General features: G+C 47.4%; 1 protein-coding gene across 9 annotated transcripts in view; it reads left to right on the top strand.

The window, feature by feature from the left end:
- Positions 1-20,073, top strand: part of ST8SIA5 (ST8 alpha-N-acetyl-neuraminide alpha-2,8-sialyltransferase 5) — a 67,593-nt gene that overhangs the window by 34,986 nt on the left and 12,534 nt on the right. For 6 of the 9 annotated variants that reach the window (XM_086372379.1, XM_086372378.1, XM_086372376.1 and 3 more), the window contains one exon: positions 10,903-10,995. In XM_086372379.1, the coding sequence (XP_086228505.1) occupies positions 10,903-10,995 (93 nt within the window). Of the gene's footprint in view, positions 1-10,902; positions 10,996-19,459; positions 19,523-20,073 lie in introns of all 9 variants that reach the window. The other 3 variants (XM_086372375.1, XM_086372373.1, XM_086372380.1) reach the window with 1 other exon arrangement.

The following is a 20,073-nucleotide window of genomic DNA, read 5'->3' as shown; positions in this document are numbered from 1 at the left end:
CAGCTGGTGAGGGCTCCAGGAGCCTAGGGTACAAGTCGGAGGTGCTTCTGTGGAGGGGAGGGACTTGGATTGGACGTGGACAGGTGATGATGCCATGGCTGAGCGCTACCAGGGGCTGGCTGTGTGCCGGGCACGGTGCTGGGCGCCTGATGCGTTACCCTCAGACTTTGGGGGAGGGGGGTGCTGTCATTGCCCCCATTTTACAGAAGAGGAACGGAGTCCCCACTTCCAGGTGGTGGTGGGTGGTGGAGCTGGAACACACCCCTTGCTCTGTAACTCTGAGTCCCAGCACTCGTGGGCCATGCAGAGGGATTCTACTTTCCGGGCTGTGGATGGACATCCAAGGTTGGGTTAGGTTGGGTCTCCTTGGCTGTCCTTGCCAAGTCCTCTCAGCTCCTGGCTGTTACACTGGACTAAAATGACCGTATTGGTCTAAGCAGGTAACCGACATGCACGTTTTCTCCCAGTGCTGTCATGGGCAGTATAGGCAAGAAAAGACGATCTTTAGGGGCTCTCATCCCCTCCTCTCCTATCTCTTTCCCACTTTTGACCTTCTGCGCTCTCCTTCACCCCCAACCACTATGCTTTGTGTTCCTTCTGTCTCCTCCTGGGGGTCCTGGATTTCAAAGAGGAGCCCTGGGTGGCAAGGTTAGCCCAAGAGAAAGACTTTTCCACGGAGGACTTACAGAGGAGGTGTGGTGACAGCTTTGAGGGGTGGGGTCTGCACGTCTGCATTTGAGTGCAGGCTGGCTTAGCATAAGCCTTTTGGGTCAATTTTTGCTTCTAGGGAAAAGGACATACATAAATAAATAAGAGATTAGGAGAGTAGTCTGAATTTGGGGGTCACCTGCATCAACACGAGTATTGTGAGAGAATTAGATTATCGAGAGAGAGGATGCAGAGTCATCAGCAGTCTTTGGGTGGAATTGCCTCCTTATTTGGTTGAGTTTAAAATGGAAAAATTCTGCCTGTGGTTCTGATATGCTATCTGGATGTTCTTCTTTGCTTTTTGACGGCCAGATTTTTCTATGAATATCCCTTAAGTTTAGCAGATTATTTGGAATGAAACTACTTTTTTTTTTTTAAGATTCCTCATTCTATTAATTTATTTTAAATAATGGATGAAAAATAAATAACCAGAACTCTTGGGCTCCATCTAAGTAAGATGGCACTGCTTCTCCCTTTGCTCCCACGCACCCAGTGTGGGCTTCTGGTGGCAGGCAGAGGAGGCCAACTGGAAAGCGGGGCTGTTAAGGCCCCAAGAGGCCTCGGATGGTGTCGTTCCGTGAGCTCTCCTGGCCACCAAGCTTTGTGGCCCTTGGCTGTGTCTGAATTGAGTCTCCTGGCCAAATAACCACCGACATCAGCCTTTCTGTGCCTCAGTTGCCTCCTCCTCTGTGAAACTCCCACTTTGCTCTGTCACCAGCGAGGTCCCCTGGGTGGGCTCACAGCTAGGTGGGAGGTGTTCCCCTTGGGGCTGGCTTTTCACATCAGATGACCCGGCCCTACCCCTTCCTCACCCTCCAGTCAGCTCCCCAGACTCTCTGTCCCTCCCTCCAGCGGTCCGTTCTTCTTCCTTTCCTTCACGGCTCCCATGCTTCCTGCCTCCTGGACCATCATCAGGAATTTCATACGAGTCCCTTAGCAAAGACAGGAGTCCACAGAAAGGAGTGAGAATGGAAGGAAATGGAGAATGGAAAGGACAGGGGCTCTGGGGTCTGGTTAAGAGGATCAGCATCCATCTGGGAATCAGTTTAGGGGATGCTTAGAAGGGAAGACAGCAAGGCTCTCCAGGTGCCCACTCCATGTAGTCATGCATAGCCCCCAACCCCTTCTTTGATGTCAGTGGAGGCTGTGCTGGGACCGTGGGCAGTGGGGCTCCTGGAGCCTCGAAGAGAGGCCGGTCCTTCACTGCAGGTCTCCCCTCTGGGACTGCAAACCTTCCCTCCCTCACGCTCAGCTGGGGCTCCTTGATTTACCTTCTGGAACCTCCTAGAACACTTCCGTCTGCTCTTCATCCAGCAGTTCCTTCACACGTCAGGGAATCCCATTCTCTCTACCTCACCTGAGACCCACTCTTCATATGCTCACTGTCTTAGTCTGTGCACGCTGCTCTGATGAAATACCACACACCAGGAGGCTCATCAACAACAGGGATTTGCTTTCCGCAGTTCTGGAGGCTGGGAGTCTGAGCCTGCGTGGTCGCCAGCACGGTCAGGTGAGGACCCTGCTCTGGGTGGCAGATGGTGTCCTCACATGGTGGAAGGAGCTAAAGAACTCTGTGGGGCCTCTTTTATAAAGGTGCAAATCCATTCAGGGGCACCACCCTCATGACCTCATTACGCCCAAAGGCCCCATCTCCTGATATCATCACCTTGGGGGCTAGGGTTCCAGCATATGAATTTGGAGGGGACATGCATTCAGTTCAGTGAATGCACCCGCTCCTTCACTTTGAGCCTCCACAGTCTCTGCCTCCAGCACCCCCTACTTCCCGTCTTGCCTCAACCCACACCAGCTGGGGCTCTTGTCTCCCCTGCCACTGGCTGCTCCTGAATGACACAGGGACCTCCCTGGCCTCCTGTTGTCTTGAACACCATCAGTACCTGGGGACGACGTGGTGTATGCGAGAGACATACACTGCTGGATGGGCTTCATCTTCTCTCAGCCAGTGACTGCTGGGGCTCAAAGTATTGTAGTCCCCAGTGAATTCCATGGTCCAGATGGAGCTCTGGAGGGGGGTTCAGGCCGGACAGGGGAGCCGTCTCTGGGGCAGGCTTATGGGGAAGGGCTAGGAGGAAGGACAGAGACAGACTCTGCACCCTAGACCGAGGGCATGCTGAAATGAGGCCCCCTCAGCCTGCAAAGCTGGAGCCCAGGCCTGTGTGGGAGGGGACCCAGTATTCAACAGTTGCAGTCACGTTTGCATTTGCCTTCTCACTTAACAGAGGCCGTCCCCTGCTGATCAGGCAGCCAGCAGTGCCCAGCCCTGCCCCTCACCTCCCCAAGGGCACAGAGACGGGGCAGGGTGGATGCAGCCTGGTGCCAGCATCGGCCTTGGCTGCCGGAAGCCAAGTGGCATCTGAGCTGAGCTGCTCTCCTGATGTGACCGGCGGTGACTATTTATACTTGGGAGGTGTCCTGCCAGCATCTCCTCCCCTTTGAACTGGGTAGAGATCGTCTTTCCAGAATTGAAAGAAGAGATAGTGACTAGCTCACCTTGAGAGGCTCGTGGAGTTAGGGAGGTTGGAGAAATTGCTGCTCTCAGTCTTCTAGTAGCTCAAGGGAATGCTTGAGATATTTAGAGAAAAAGCCGTGGCTTAAAGGGGCATTTGTTAGTGATTTCCAATAATAAGAGTCATAACCCCATTACAGAAAGTGTATAAAAATGTAGAAAAGAGTTTTTTTTTTTTAATTTTTAAATAATTCTGTACTTAGAGCAACCTTCTATTAATATCTTGTTATCATCCTTTCCCATGGGTTCACATATATGTATATATAATTTTTTTTGGAGACCATAGTTTTGTAGCTTGCTTTTTTCACCCAGTATTATCGTATAATCATTTTCTCATGTCATTATACACAAACATTTCAGCATCATTTTGATGTCTGCATGATGATCAGTATCCAGACCAAACAGGGATTTCTATGGCTTCCTCCAGAATGCCATCCTGGGGCCTCCTCTCAGAAGCAGAATCGAGGAATGACCCAGTGTGGCAGTGCTTCTTACAGTCTTATTTCCTCAAGTCGTTTATCTTTAGAGACTGAGATGAAACAGCACAGCCTTCTAAAAGCAAAGCCCGGATAGGCTAGAGAAAGAAGCAAGGGCTATATTAAGTGAAAGTGAAGTGAAGTCGCTCAGTCACGTCCGACTTGTTGCAACTCCATGGACTGCAGCCCTCCATCCATGGGGGATGGATGGAATCCCAGGCTCCTCCGTCCATGGGATTCTCCAGGCAAGAATACTGGAGTGGGTTGCCATTTCCTTCTCCAGGGGATCGTCCCGACCCAAGGATCGAACCCAGGTCTCCCACATTGCAGTCAGATGCTTTAACCTCTGAGCCACCAGGGAATCCCAAGGGCTATGTTAGCTCTATTTTTTCAGATGGAAAAATGAGGCTTTAGACCTCGGCCTGGAGTGATTGTAATTACCTGGCTGAGGTACCACATGCAGTGTTTTCAGGGTGCCTGGGATTTTTTCAAATCATCAGGTGTGGTAAGACACAGAGATGTGGAAATGACTTTCAGGAAGGAGGAGGTTTTTATACTTACAGATCCTGATAAATGGGAAGCACATGATACCACATAGGGCCACGCGGGAAGGCACCAGCGTCAGTCAAGAAGCAGAAGGAGCAAAGGGGGAAAAGCGGACAAGAGCCTTTCTTGTGGTTTCTATGTAAGGAACGGATGAGCAGGCACGTGGGCTTAAGATTGGCTTGTTTAAATAATTTCAGAGGGCTCTGGGGCAGAGAGCTGCCGCAGTTGTCTGGTAGCTGGCCTGTGGGTGGTTAGGGCAGAGGGATAGGTGGCCCTAAGTGTGAGAGGAGGAGAAAGAGGAGGAGGAGGAGGTGGTGGCGAGTGTGAGCTCTGGATTGCTTGGTTTGCACATGAAAGGTGTGCTCACAGGGTTTGGTTTGGTTTTGTTTTTACCATATCTAGGAATTGATTCGGAGAAGGCAATGGCACCCCACTCCAGTACTCTTGCCTGGAAAATCCCGTGGACAGAGGAACCTGGTGGGCTGCAGTCCATGGGGTCGCTGGGAGTCGGACACGACTGAGCGACTTCACTTTCACTTTTCACTTTCATGCATTGGAGAAGGAAATGGCAACCCACTCCAGTGTTCTTGCCCAAAGAATCCCAGGGACCGGGGAGCCTGGTGGGCTGCCGTCTATGGGGTCGCGCAGAGTCGGACACGACTGAAGTGACTTAGCAGCAGCAGCAGCAGCAGCAGCAGCAGGAATTGATTAGCTCTAGGAGAGGCAGACTCTCTGGGACCGGGAAGGCCCCAGATGTCAAAGCATCAGAAACACAGTTAATCCATGGAGTTTGCAGCAGAGATGCAGTGATCAGGGACATCCCATCCCTGTCAAAGCAGAACTCAGCATGGGCTTTACCCTTAGGGTGATGGGGGAGAGGTTTCCTAATAGCAGCATCAGGAAAATGGCAGCCAATCCAGATGGTGGAGAACTTCTGAGTTGTCCATTTCTTTCTTAGCTCTGTCATCAACCAGCTGAGGGACTGTAAGCACGTCTCTGACTCACTGGGCACCATTGGCAGGTCTTGTCCTTTCATGGCAGGAGAAAGGGGAAGAAGGCGAATAGACATTTTCTGGGCACTTCCTGTGTGCCAGACACTATACTAATGCTTTCTTTGAGATTCTCATCATTATCTTATCTCAGCCAATTATCTTATCTTGTCACGGGTGTACTTCCATTTTTTATACTGATTTTGCAAATGAGGAAACTAAGGCTCATGGAAGTGATGGGCCCCTGGCTAGGGATGGGCAAAGAAGGATGTGAACCCTATTCTGAAACCCTTGCCATCTAATAGCCACTAAACACACCACGTGAGACCTTTTGGAATCACTGAACTGCCAAGTGATGATATTGGGGATTCAAGAGAAAGGGAGACCCAGTGGAGGCTGCCAGAGTGAAAGTGAGGATGGCTTGTGACAGTGACGAAGGGGCTGGCTGATCAAAGGGAGGTGCTGATTGGCTTTAACTTCCTTCGAGAGTTTCTTTTGTTTGCTGTGCTTAGTTCCTCAGTCATGTCTGACTTTTTGTGACCTCATGGACTACAGCCCGCCAGGGTCCTCTGTCCATGGGGATTCTCCAGGCAGAATACTGGCCTGGGTGCTATGCCCTCCTCCAGGGGATCTTCCCTAGCCAGGGATCAAACACAGGTCTCTTGCATTGCAGGCAGATTCTTTACTCTCTGAGCCACCAGGGAAGCCAGTAAACATTCCCTTGTTTATGGATCATTAATTCATAGAATTGTTCTGGCTTGGTTAGTTAAGTGGGAAACACTGAGGAAACTTTGAGATTGTATTTTAGTGCTGGATGGGACTTCAGATACCACCTCATTCAAATTATTTAGGAAGAGAAAAAAGAGGCTCAGAGAGGTGAAGCGATTTACCCAAAGCCACACGGCTGGTTTAGAGGCATATCCTGGGTGTGTCTGTAAGTGTCCCAACTCCTGAGAACCCTAGTATAAGTTTCCTCTTAATTATCTTCTACATCATTAGAATCTGGAACTTTTCTTAGTAGCAGCCTGAGATCATGGCTTCAGAAGACCCAGGGATTCCCAAGGGCTTAGTGTCATTGGCTGTGGTTGCAAATGATGATCTTTGTGATGAGACACAAAGAGAAAGTGAAGTCGCTCAGTCTTGTCTGACTCTTTGCGACCCCATGGACTGTAGCCTATCAAGCTCCTCCATCCATGGGATTTTCCAGGCAAGAGTGCTGGAGTGGATTGGCATTCCCTTCTCCGGGGATCTTCCTGACCCAGGGATTGAACCTCGGTCTCCTGCTTTGCAGGCTGATTCTGTACCTTCTGAGCCTCCAGGGAAGCTACTGACTGGTTGAACCTAAATTGCATGGAGGACCCTAGCTACAAAGGAGTCTGGGAAATGTAGTTTTTAGCTGTCTTGTCTCTGTAGTGCAAATGTGCAGAGATAACAAAGACAGATTCCACATGTTTCAGATACTCCTCATTTGGAAAGGGAAATAGATACATAAACAGACAATTATTACAATGGTATCTGCTCTAATTAAGAGAAAATGTATAGAATAACCTGAGAGTAAGCATTAGAAAAGTCTTCCCAGAAGTGGAGGCATTTGAGGTAGGTACTGAAGGATAGATATGAGTTTGCCAAGTGAGAAAGACAATGAAAAGAGTTGTAAAAGATAAAGGAAACAGGAAAAGGGAGAGTGATATTTTAGGGTCTTCAGTGCCTCAGTTCAGTTCAGTCGCTCAATTGTGTTTGACTCTTTGCAACCCCATGGACTGCAGCACGCCAGGCTTCCCTGTCCATCACCAGCTCCCAGAGTTTACTCAAACTCATGTCCATTGAATCAATAATGCCATCCAACCATCTCATCCTCTATCATCCCCTTTTCCTCCTGCCTTTAATCTTTCCCAGAATCAGGGTCTTTTCAAATGAGTCAGTTCTTTGCATCAGGTGGCCAAAGTATTGGAATTTCAACTTCAGCATCAGTCCTTTCAATGAATATTCAGGACTGGTTTCCTTTAGGATGGACTAGTTGGGTCTCCTTGCAGTCCAAGGGACTCTCAAGAGTCTTCTCCAACACCACAGTTCAAAAGCATCAATTCTTCAGCACTCAGGTTTGTTTACAGTCCAACTCTCACATCCATACATGACCACTGGAAAAACCATAGCCTTGACTAGACGGACCTTTGTTGGCAAAGTAATGTCTCTGGTTTTTAATATGCCGTCTAGGTTGGTCATAACTTTTCTTCCGAGGAGCAAACGTCTTTTAATTTCATGGCTGCAGTCACCATCTGCAGTGATTTTGGAGCCCCCCAAAATAAAGTCTGTCACTATTTCCACTGTTTTCCTATCTATTTGCCATGAAGTGATGGGACCAGATGCCATGATCTTCGTTTTCAGAATGTTGAGTTTTAAGCCAATGTTTTCACTCTCCTCTTTCACTTTCATCAGGAGGCTCTTTTGTTCTTCTTTGCTTTCTGCCATAAGGGTGGTGTCATCTGCATATCTGAGGTTATTGATACTTATCTCAGCAATCTTGATTCCAGCTTGTGCTTCTTCCAGCCCAATGTTTCTCATGATGTACTCTGCATATAAATTAAATAAGCAGGGTGACAATACACAGCCTTGATATACTCCTTTCCCAATTTGGAACCAGTCTGTTGTTCCATGTCCAGTTCTAACTGTTGCTTCCTGACCTGCACACAGATTTCTTAAGAGGCAGGTCAGGTGGTCTGGTATTCCCATCTCTTTCAGAATTTTCCACAGTTTATTGTGATCCACACAGTCAAAGGCCTTGGCATAGTCAATAAAGCAGAAGTAGATGTTTTTCTGGAACTCTCTTGCTTTTTTGATGATCCAACAGATGTTGGCAATTTGATCTCTGGTTCCTCTGCCTTTTTTAAATCCAGCTTGAACATTTGGAATTTTATGGTTCATGTACTGTTGAAGCCTGGCTTGGAGAATTTTGAGTATTACTTTATGAAATCTGCTTAAATTCTTTTGTAACATGAAAAGTAGGAGATGATTTATTTTGTATAGATAGGAGTCAATTTGTTGTATAAAATATTTTTAAATATTCTAAAATATATTTAAAATGTCTTAAATGTATGATTATAATATTTAAAATTAAATTATAGTAAAATAATAAAGAACAAATATTTACAAATATAATAGTTTTAAAGTATTACATATGAAGTTATATTTTAAATTATTTAAAATGCAAGTTGTTTAAAAAGAAGTCAATTAATTGGATAAATGTCTCAGTATTTCTAAAGCAGCACAGACGTAAGTTTGCCTATATAAGTTAGTGAGAATATATGTGAAATAGCCGCTGCCATGTTTTGGGAAGGTTTGTGGGAAATGCTCAAGGACTGACTTTATTTTAAATCCTTGGTTGTGGTCTGCAGGGCCCAGCTGCAGTCCTGGGGCTCCACCCCAACCTCTGGCTCTCCAGGGCTAGCTGTAGAGAGGCCTCTGCCCCAAGTTTAGAGGCTGAGCCTGCAGATTTCTTGACTGTGGGCCCTCCTGGGATCCCACCCTCCCAGCTTCATCAGCCCCGGTATCTTCCGACGACCTCCAGAAAGAGAGGCCGTGAGGAGAGGGTACACCTGGCCTCTGCCCTGGAGGCCCCTCTGCCTTCGTGGCCGAGTCTGGCAGGGAACTACTGTGTTTTATCTTGGTGGTCTCCCTCCCCTGCCCCTTCCCACCCCACCCCAGTCAGTGGATGTTCCCTGCGCTGGTGTGAACTGGCAGGTGTGGATGTAGGAGGTCAGAGAGCCCTTGCCAGGGGTCACCAACTGTCCATGTAGGTGGGCAGACAAGAGCATTTTGACTGAGTGCACTGCTTCGTCACCCAGCTTTGCCAACTGCCACCTACATGGCTTTGGGAATGCCATGCCATCCAACCATCTCATCCTCTGTCGTCTCCTTCTCCTCCTGCCCTCAATCTTTCCCAGCATGAGGGTCTTTTCCAGTGAGTCACTCTTCGCATCAGGTGGCCAAAGTATTGGAGTTTCAGCTTCAAAATCAGTCCTTCTAATGAACACCCTGATCTCCAGTCCTGTTCTTCCAATGAACAGGACTGATCTCCTTTAGGATGGACTGGTTGGATCTCCTTGTAGTCCAAGGGACTCTAAGAATCTTCTCCAACACCACAGTTCAAAAGCATCAATTCTTTGGCGCTCAGCTTTCTTTATAGTCCAACTCTCACATCCATACATGACCACTGGAAAAATGGGAAAATGTGTTAACCCCCAGAGCCTGCTCTGGATGCTTGATGACCGTTTATCTGATGGGCTAGTGATACAGATTAGAAGAAGATATTATGTTTAATGAAATAAGTCAGATAAAGACTAATACTATTTGGTGTCACTTATATGTGGAATCTAAAAAGTAATACAGGGCTTCCTAGGTGGCTTGGTGGTAAAGAATCTGCCCACCAATGCAGGAGACACAAGAGACATGGGTTGGATCTCTGGTTTGGGAAGATCCCCTGGAAGAGGAGATGGCAATCCACTCCAGTATTTTGCCTGGAAAATCCCATGGACAGAGGAGCCTGGCAGGCTACAGTCCATGGGGTCACCAGGAACTGGACATGACTTAGTGACTAAACAATGACAAAAAGTAAAACAAGTAATTGTGCATTCAAAATAGAAATAGAATCACAGACATGCAAAACAAACCTCTGCTTATCAAAGGGGAGAGGGGAGGGGGCAGAGATAAATTAGGAATATGGGATTAGCAGATAGAAATTACTGTATACAAAATGGATAAGAAATAAGGAGATACTGTATAACACAGGGAATTGTACCCATTATCTTGTAGTCGCCATGCTGTATACTTGAAACTAACACAATACTGCAAGTTAACTCTACTTCAATTAAAAAGGAAAAAAGTGAATACCTCCATGTAGAGTACTGGGCCCTGAACTTGGCCTGTGACAAGGGCTCAACGGTGTTGGTTGAAGTTGGTGTTGTTATTCTGCTTGAAGCTGCAGAAGGGACTGTGTTGGTCCAGGCTCTTCTACACTGACAGCATGGCCTGGAGCACCATCTGTTCAGCCTCAGTTTTCTCAGCTGGCAAATGGGGAGAAAGGATCTCACCTAGTCACAATGCGCGCATGTCAATGAGCTAATGGAAGCGGAAATTCTTTTCACAGTGGGAAAGCAGCTTGTGCTTTCTCGGCTGTGCTGTGGCTGTCGTTGCTGGACACTTCCCCAGGAGGAGGAGAAAGGGGGCAGGAGAGGGCAGGCCGAGCTGAAGGCCTGTAGACTCGCTGACCAACTCCAGGGCTGCCTCTGTCAATGACTGGTCCCAGGAGGAGTGCGAATGAGGATGTATCCAGAGCATCCTCTTTCTCCTTCAAAGTCACCATGTGGAGCCAAGCCCACTTCAAAAATGTCATGATGTACTGAAACAGGTTCATGGCTTAAATGCTTATACTCCCGGGGTACTAGGGGTGCCCACAGTAATCAGCCAAGCAGTGATTAAACCAGCGGGCCTGGAGGAAGACCCCCATCAGGCCATCTGCTGGGGAGGGCTGGTTTGCTCTACACTATTACTTTGATGGGACACCACCCCTCTGCCCCCCATTCCCACCATTGAGAACCCCAACAGGTTTTCGGGAGTCTTCCCGCTTCTCTGTGTAGTAACCTCTGTCCCTGTTGGTTCCCAGGTACTTTGAATTTTACGAGGGCCCTTTTGAGTATAACTCCACAAGATGCCTGGAGCTGAGGCACGAGATCTTGGAAGTGAAGGTGCTCTCCATGTGAGTGTGGCTGGGTGGGTGGTGGGTGCTGGGTGGTGCATGGGGGGCGGGCAGGGCAGGGGCTTGGGTGGGGGCATGGCCCAAGGAAATAAGACACTTGGTGGCTCATGAAAGAGCAAGAATTAGGTCTGATTCCCCAGGGCCTCTGGCATTTGGAGAGCCCTGGAAGGCTGGATGTAGGGATGACTGTGTTTTATGAAAAATGTCAAGTTCGCAAGGTCACCTTGGGTGACTGTGTTCCAGTCCTCGGCTCAATTACCAGCCTCCACAATTATTATCACGGAGCTCTCTTGTATAGAAATTGAAGAGGGCACAGGAGTGTCAGTCCTGAAATTCAGTACTTTGTGGCTTAAGCATTGCCTTCTTGCTATTGTCTTTTAAAATTTTTATATTTATTCATTTTTAAAATTATTATTTAAAGCATACAGCTTTCAAGTGGTACAGTTCAGTTCAGTTCAGTTCATTTGCTCAGTCATGTCCGACAATTTGCGACCCCATGAACCGCAGCACGCCAGGCCTCCCTGTCCATCACCAACTCCTGGAGTCCACCCAAACACATTTCCATCGAGTTGATGATGCCATCCAACCATCTCATCCTCTGTCATCCCCTTCTCCTCCTGCCCTCAATCTTTCCCAGCATGAGGGTCTTTTCCAGTGAGTCAGCTCTTCGCATCAGGTGGCCAAAGTATTGGAGTTTCAGCTTCAAAATCAGTCCTTCCAATGAACACCCAGGACTGATCTCCTTTAGGATGGACTGGTTGGATCTCCTTGTAGTCCAAGGGACTCTCAAGAATCTTCTCCAACACCACAGTTCAAAAGCATCAATTCTTTGGCACTCAGCTTTCTTTATAATCCAACTCTCACATCCTTACATGACCACTGGAAAAACCATAGCCTTGACTAGACAGACCTTTGTTGGCAAAGTAATGTCTCTGCTTTTTAATATGCTGTCTAGGTTGGTCATAACTTTCCTTCCAAGGAGTAAGCATCTTTTAAGTTCATGGCTGCAATCACCATCTACAGTGATTTTGGAGCCCCCCCAAAAAAGTCAGCCACTTTTTCCACTGTTTCCCCATCTATCTGCCATGAAGTGATGGGACCGGATGCTGTGATCTTAGTTTTCTGAATGTTGAGTTTTAAGCCAACTTTTTCACTCTCTTCTTTCACTTTCATCAAAAGGCTCTTTAGTTCTTCTTCACTTTCTGCCATAAGGGTACAAAAGGGTCTAAAGTAAGAAGCCCCCTTTCCACAGACCTCCCCTCCCTCAGTCTCCTTCTCAGAGGCCACCCATGTATCTTCATGCATCCTTCCAGAAAGTCCGCATAAACCAGCACCCGGATAGCAAGAGAACTGTGCCCACCCCTCCCCACCCCAGTGCATCGCTCTTTTACAACCTGTGCGAGGGAAGACACATTATATACTGGACACTCACTCACAGGACTGCCAGGAATTGAGAGGAATATGTGCCCTGTTAATCATGACAGGATGCATGTTGACTTGAAAACCATTACTGTTGACCCTTGAACAATGCGGGTTTGAACTGCATGGATCCACTTATATGCAAATGTTTGGCTAGAGTAAGCTCTGCAGTGCTACTCGGTCCGAGGTTGGTTGAATCTGTGGATGCAGAGGAACTGTGGACCTAAAGGGCTGCCCAACAGCCCTGTGCTGTTCAAGGGGCAACTGTACACTCAGATGTGGAAGAAATCGGAGCCAGGCAGTGCTGGGCGCTAATGTGGACTCAAGGGACCCTGACAGGATCCTGGCACCACCATCAGGCCCACAGGCAGGAGCTGCTGCTCCTTTAGCCATTTGACATGATCACATGATCATGCAGGTAATTGAAAGAGCATGGGCCTTGGGGTCAGGCAGACTTGGGGTCTAAAGCTGACTTGGGCCTTAGCAGCTCTGCATGTTTATACAAATCATTCAACCTCTCTGTCTTTCCTTTCCTATAAAAATGGGGCCACTATTAACCTTCTTTTAGGTTGCAGTAAATAACATACGTGAAAGTATTGTGTTGGCCAAAGAGTTCATTCCGGTTTTTCCATATGATGTCACAGGTACATAGCCCAGAAGTACATGTCACAGCAGCACACATAATAGGTGCTCAATAAATGTGAATGTTCCCCCCAACCCCCAGCCCCTTTCCTTTCTGGAATCAGCAGCAGCAGCAGCTTTGCTGACATTCACAGACTCTATCAGCTTAGTTGTACAAGAAAGTTCTGGGGAAAAGGCCAGGTGTCCAGCTGGGATCAGTGGTGTTGTTCACGGTCCCTGTTCTGACTGAGGGTTGGGGTTAAGGCCACGTATCCAGCTGGGATCAGCGGCATTGTTCGTGGTCCTTGTTCTGACCGAGGGTCTGGGGTTAAGGCCAGGTGTCCACCTGGGATCACCTGCATTGTTCACGGCCCCTGTTCTGACTGAGGGTCTGGGGTTAAGGCCAGGTGTCCAGCTGGGATCAGCAGCATTGTTCACGGCCCCTGTTCTGACCAGGGGTCTGGGGTTAAGGCCAGATGTCAGCTGTGATCAGTGGTGTTGTTCACGGTCCCTGTTCTGACTGAGGGTCTGGGGTTAAGGCCAGGTGTCCAGATGGGATCAGCAGCATTGTTCACGGCCCCTGTTCTGACCAAGGGCCTGAAGCTTCCAGAGGAAGCCGAGGAAGTGCTCCCTGTCTATCCATCCCACCCAGCCCTGTGCGGACCACATCGTGGAGGGGGCAAGGAGTTAACTGGGCCAAGAGGATTCCAGATGAGGGGGATGGTGCGTGCAGAGGCCTGGGCCAGGAAGGGCCCGCTGTGTCCCAGGCTCTGAGACTGGCCTGAGGGGACGCTGGAGCAGGGTTGCTGGAGGGCAGGCAGGGCTGGAGCTTGTGAGTCCTGCAGTGCAGGCCAGGATCTAGATTTTATCTCTGTCTGAGGGCCATGGGGCCCTTGGGAAGGTGGGAGGAGTAGGATGTAGTTGGCATTGGATACGCTCTGCCGAGGAGCTGTGACTCAGTGACAAAGATGGCTGCCCGGGCCCCTGTCAGGAGCCAAAGGTGTAAGCAGAGAGCCTGATCCTTTTTCAGAACTCCAAGATCTTAGGCCCTTAAATGTCTCCCCCTGGAAAGCCCGGGCACTGAGAGCATAACCAAGAGTTCACAAAGGGTGAATAATTAATTTTTAAAATTATAAGATGGAGACAGTTTCTTCATGGCTACCTCAGGATCCAGACAGGAAGCCTGAGAGGCCCTGTAAATGGGCCATCCTTCTGTTAGAGCCCACACCTCTACCCCATGTATTTCCTGTGTGTTTGCCTGAGTCCTTGTATCGGTTTGCTGAGGCTGCCACCACACAGTACCCCCGACCAGGGGGCTTAGACCACAGAACTTTACTTCCTCATGGCTCTGGAGGCTGCAGGTCTGAGATCAAGGTGCCGGCAGGTTAGTTTCTCCTGCGGCCTCTCTCCTTGGCTGAAACGTGGCCGTCTTCTCTCTTTTGCAGGGTCTTCCCTCTGTACCCATGTCCTAATTTCCTCTTATTGTAAGGACATCACTCGTAATGGCGTAGGGCCCACCCTGGTGATGTCATTTTAGCTTAACCACCTCTTTAAAGACCTTATCTCCAAATGGAGTCACATTCTGAGATCTTGGGGTTTGGGGCTTCAGCATAGGAATTTCGAAGAAGCTATAACACAGTCCATAATAGTCCTATCAGAGGGATCATGTTAGAAGTTCCCCAGGCCCTTAAGGGGATTCCCTCATATCTTAGTCTGTAAAGAATCTGCCTGCAATGCAAGAGACCCGGGTTCAATCCCTGGGTCAGGAAGATGCCCTGGAGAAGGAAATGGCAACCCAGTCCCCTATTCTCGCCTGGAGAATCACATGGACAGAGGAGCCTGGCAGAACTCATGGGGTCGTGAGAGTCGGCCACGAGTTAGCGGCTAAACCACCATCACCACCGGGCTCTTTGTTTCAAGCCTAAATCTCAAACATTGTGGGGTGTGATGGAACCTCATCCCGCCCCCCATCATCTGTGCCCACCCTCTGTCCCTTGTCAGGAACTCGTGTTAGTGGTCATGGAGCCTCTGTGTGTCTGACTCTATGTGTCTCTGCCTTTGGGGTACCCTCTCTGGTCTCCTGAGCTGAGTGGCCGTCCCAGCTGGTGACCTCTGGGCCTTGTCCCTCCTGTCTCTTTCATGTCAGTTGCCCTCCATGTGGTCTCCTGGCCCTGGAGTCTGGGCCCTTGTGGTGGGGGAAACAGACTGTTTTCCAGGGAGCAACAAGCTCAGTGACTCCTTTCCTGAGTCCTCAAGCTGAGGTCAGTGGGCTTCCCCAGAGCTGAAATCAGAAAAGCCAGAGACTGGCCTCTGATCTTAGTGGTTCTGATGCCACCTGGGCACCTGTGGGCTTCACTGTGGTCCAGCCCAGAGGCAAGAGCAGTGCTCACAGTGGAGACCCTGAGTCATCAGGAAAAGGTTAAATCTCCATCTGCGAATGGAAGGGGCTGGACAGATGTGCCTAGAGGCCCTTCCGGTACATGCATGTCAGCTGGCATTCCATCTGAGGAGACAGGGCAGTGTGTGATTCATCTGGGAATGATTCTGATACAAAATTGCTCCAATCAGTGGTAAAAATCAGTCAACTGAAAAACTCCCACATGGTAAGGGCCTCATTCCCTGACAATGTCAGATACAATGAGGAATGATTCTATGATGATTTGTTGCAAAATCACATTGTCCCTGATACTTGTAAAAATTATTTATGCTTTATTTTAGCCATTCTAGGGCCTCCTTAGTTTTAAACCAATGCTGCCTGCGCTCACACACAGATAGCACCATGCATGCCTGGGACCTCACCCTGGGTGTCTCCTGCCACCCTTTCCCCATCTTTCTGGCCTGGGGAACCCCGATAGAGCCTCACAGAGACCAGGAGAGAGGCTGGGAGCAGCTCTCTGGGCTGGGACGTTCCTTTGCACCCATGCTTCTCTGAGTCTTGTTGCCTGACCCTGCCCGGTTCTGGACGTGTCTGTTAGATGAATGAGTAGGTGGATGAGACCGAGGTGGGAGCAGACGAGGCCATAGAGGAAAAGGGGAAGAAAGAAGGAGGAGGACGAGGGGATGATCATCATCTTCTGCACACGGCTGGAAAAATCAAGTAGCTACCAAAGTTTATAGTAATAAAAAGTGACGGTTTCTGCCCACACCCTCTCCCCCAGCCCTGCTCCTTACGACTCTTGGCTGTTTCTTCTGGGAGTCACCTCATACCTCTCAGTCCTGTGCATGCCCCTGTCGCCACGTTTAGTGTCCACTGATGTCCTGCTCTGCTGGGTGAGGATTCCACTCCCTGACCCAGCCCAAACACTCCCTCCACCCCACTTTTCCCAGCTGAGGGGTCCTGCTATTTTAAGTTCTTCTATCTATAGATTGCCTAGATAACCTATTTCTTGTTCTACCAAATATTGGCAGTATCTGTTGGTTCTATACTTTGTTAAGAGGAGGGTATCTGGCTTTAGTCATCCATGAGTTTACCTTGAGAATGTCAAGGCTGATGACATTTACGTTGTATTTGTAACTATAGCAAGCCTTTCTTGGGTTTTCTCTATGGGCTGACTCTAAAATTTGAAGATCAGAAAACAGTGATTCCTATTGCCTTTCTTGTACATTTCCACCCCCTCCCCCCCTTTTTTTCTGGAACTTCTAGTCATCTTTTTCCTTTTGAACACTTTGTCTCTATCATGCCCTATTTTTTTTCCCCTGCCTCTTCATCAACCAGGCATTCCCCCAAGGGTTTCCCTTCATCCTCTTTATCCATCCTGGACAGGCTACTCTCTGGGTAGGTCACACAGTTGTCACTTCCCTTCTCTGCCCCGTAGACTGGATTCACCCACAGCTGCTTCTTTCTTGGTTTACACCTTCATTTGCTGCTGCCCATGTTCAGGTAAATTCCCCCAAAGTGGTGGGTAATGGTTGAGTCCTTCTGTGTACAAATGATGTAATTCTCTTATTTGTTGATTTGGTGGCGTTGGCATTTTAGGTGAAGATTATTCATCCCCAGAATGCTGAAGACCTTCTCCATCATCTTTATTATATGTTACAAGTGTACAATATAGTGTATTGTATTTAAATTTTAAAAATTATACACCATTTCTAGTTATTATACAGGATTGTCTTTATTCCCTTTCTTTGTAGAAATGTCTTTTCAAGTCCTTTGCCCAATTGAAAATTGGGTCTTTGGTTTTTTGCTATTGCTTTGTAGGAGTTCCTATGTATTTTGGATATTAACCCCTTATCAGATATGTGGTTTGCAAATATTTCCTCCCGTTCAGTAGGTTGTCTTTTTACTCTGTTGAGCACACGGTACTCCTTTTTCCTTTGGATGTGACCTGTTTCCTTCTGTCTGAGTCTTTACAGGTCATGATGGTTCTGGAATATCAGAACCTGGGCCTCAGGATACACACTCGCAGAGACCTGTTAACTCCAGAGCTCACTCCAAACTCTTCAACTTTCTCTTGGGTTTCTTTATATTTCCTCCTCCAGTTTTGTTCCCGTCTTCTTTCTGGTACCTCTAAGAGTTGTATGCCTCTGGATTGCTCCTTGAATAGCTTCTTATCTCATCTTTCCTCTCTTTGCCTTTTGCTTCTATGTTCTGAGAAAATTCCTTGACTTCACCTTCCAACTTTTCTAATGACCTTTTTTCCCCCACAAGAACTCTTTTTTTTAGATTGTTCTCAGGACAATCTAGTCTTTTTTTATTCCTCTTCTGGAAAATAGTCATATCTTGGGAGAAAGGGGTTAAGTGCCTGGGATTAACCTTTCATCTTTAAGGTAAAGGTGATCTCTGCATTTGTAAAGCAATTTACAAAATATTTTATACATATTATCTCATTTGATCTTTCTGACAAAGATCTCATTTGATCTTTGAGATCTGCAGGGCAGAGGTTATTATATCTGTATTACAGATAAAGCAGCTGAGTCTCAGAGAGTAAATGACTTGTCTGAGGTCATATTGACAATTGGGAATGAAACCAGGACTCCAGGCTATGTGTCCAGGCCCAGATCTTGGTCTAGTGTGTGACAAGGCCTTTGGCGGTACAGAGAATGGGGTCTGGACACTGGTAAGACTTGAACGTGGGACCCCAGCCTGCAGTGTTGCCAGGGTTGTGTTTTTCAGGAGGTGGTTGAGGCATTGGCCAAGCAGGGTGCTGTGCTGGGGACCTGTGGGTAACAGGGAGCAAGGGAGGGTGGCACTGTGAGTGAGGGTGCCACTGTGTAATGGCCCCTCTCCTTCTATGTCACACGAGCTCAAGAGGCAAGAGCTGCTATGGGAGGTTTGGGAAAGCTGGAAGGAAGACGTCCGGATGAGATGACGAGATCCTTCTGGCTAAAGCTGCAGGGCAGGTTCCTGCCTCAGGGCCTTTGCACTCACTTTTCTCTCTGTTTAGAATACTCCTTTCTTAGATATTTGTGTGGCTCACTCCTGCATAATTTCAGTTCTTTGTGCATGGTTCCCCTCTTCAGGGAAGCCTTCCTGGATCAAATCATCTGAAGCACTCACTTTTCTATCCCTGCTTCATTTTTCTTTTTGAAAATTTTTTTCTTTTTTTGATTGAAGTATAGTTGGTATACAATATTATATGTTACAAGTATACAATATAGTGTATTGTATTTAAATTTTAAAAATTATACACCATTTCTAGTTATTATACAGGATTGTCTTTATTCCGTGTATTGAACAATATATTATCCTTGTAGCCTCTTACTTCATTTGTCTTTGTAGCACTCAGCACTCCCTGATATGGCATTGTATATCTGGGTTTGTTTGTTTGTTTGGTTGTGATAAGAATACTTAACACGAGACTTACCCTCTCATTTTAAGTGTGCAGCCCAGCATTGTCAACTATAGGCACTAAGTTTTACAGCAAATCTCTAGAACTTATTCATCTTACATAACTGAAACTTTATAACAAAGCTTCATTACTCCTTCCTGGAGCCCCAGCATCTATCATTCTGCTCTGTTTCTGTAAGAGTGACTGTTTTAGTTGCCTCATGCAAGTAGAATCATGCAGTATTTGTCCTTCAGCAACTAGCTTTTTCACTGAGGATAGTGTCCTCCAGATTCATCCAAGTTGTCACATATGGCAAGATTTTCTTCTTTTTTAAGGCTTCCTAATATTTCATTGGGAGAAGGCAATGGCACCCCACTCCAGTACTCTTGCCTGGCAAATCCCATGGACGGAGGAGCCTGGTAGGCTGCAGTCCATGGGGTCGCTAGGAGTCAGACACGACTGAGCGACTTCACTTTCATGCATTGGAGAAGGAAATGGCAACCCACTCCAGCGTTCTTGCCTGGAGAATCCCAAGGACGGGGGAGCCTGGTGGGCTGCCGTCTATGGGGTCGCACAGAGTCGGACACAAGTGAAGTGACTTAGCAATATTTCATTGTATGTATAGAATGCCTTTTCTTTATCCATTCATGTATCAGTGAGCATTTGGATTGTTTCCATATCCTGGTTATTCTGAATGATGCTGCGATGCACATAGCCGGGTAAGCATTTCTTTAAAATTCTGATTTCAGTTCTTTTGGATATATACCCAGAAGTGGGATTGCTGACTATATTGTATTTCTATTATTAATTTTTTGAGGAATCTCCATACTCTCCCCTAATAGCCATACCATTTTACATTCCCACCAACAGTATAGGAGGGTTCCCTTTTCCCTATATCCTTGCCAATACTTATCATCTTTTTTTTTTTAATAATAGCCATTCTAATAAGCATGATGTGATATTGTACTGTGGTTTTGCTATGCGTTTCCATGATGATTATTGGTATTGACCATTAGTATGTCTTCTTTGTAGAAATGTCTTTTCAAGTCCTTTGCCCAATTGAAAATCGGGTCTTTGTTTTTTTGCTATTGCTTTGTAGGAGTTCCTATGTATTTTGGATATTAACCCCTTATCAGATATGTGGTTTGCAAATATTTCCTCCCGTTCAGTAGGTTGTCTTTTTACTCTGTTGATTATTTCCTTTGCTGTGCAGAGCTTTCTAGTTTGATGGAGTCCCACTTGTCTATTTTTGCTTTTATTGTTTGTGCTT

Source organism: Bos grunniens, chromosome 24 (genome assembly GCF_055505025.1).
Source record: "Bos grunniens cultivar Pamir isolate PY7600 chromosome 24, Bosgru_T2T1.0, whole genome shotgun sequence".
Taxonomy (NCBI): Eukaryota; Metazoa; Chordata; class Mammalia; order Artiodactyla; family Bovidae; genus Bos; species Bos grunniens.
This window is presented reverse-complemented; position numbering and strand designations above follow the sequence as displayed.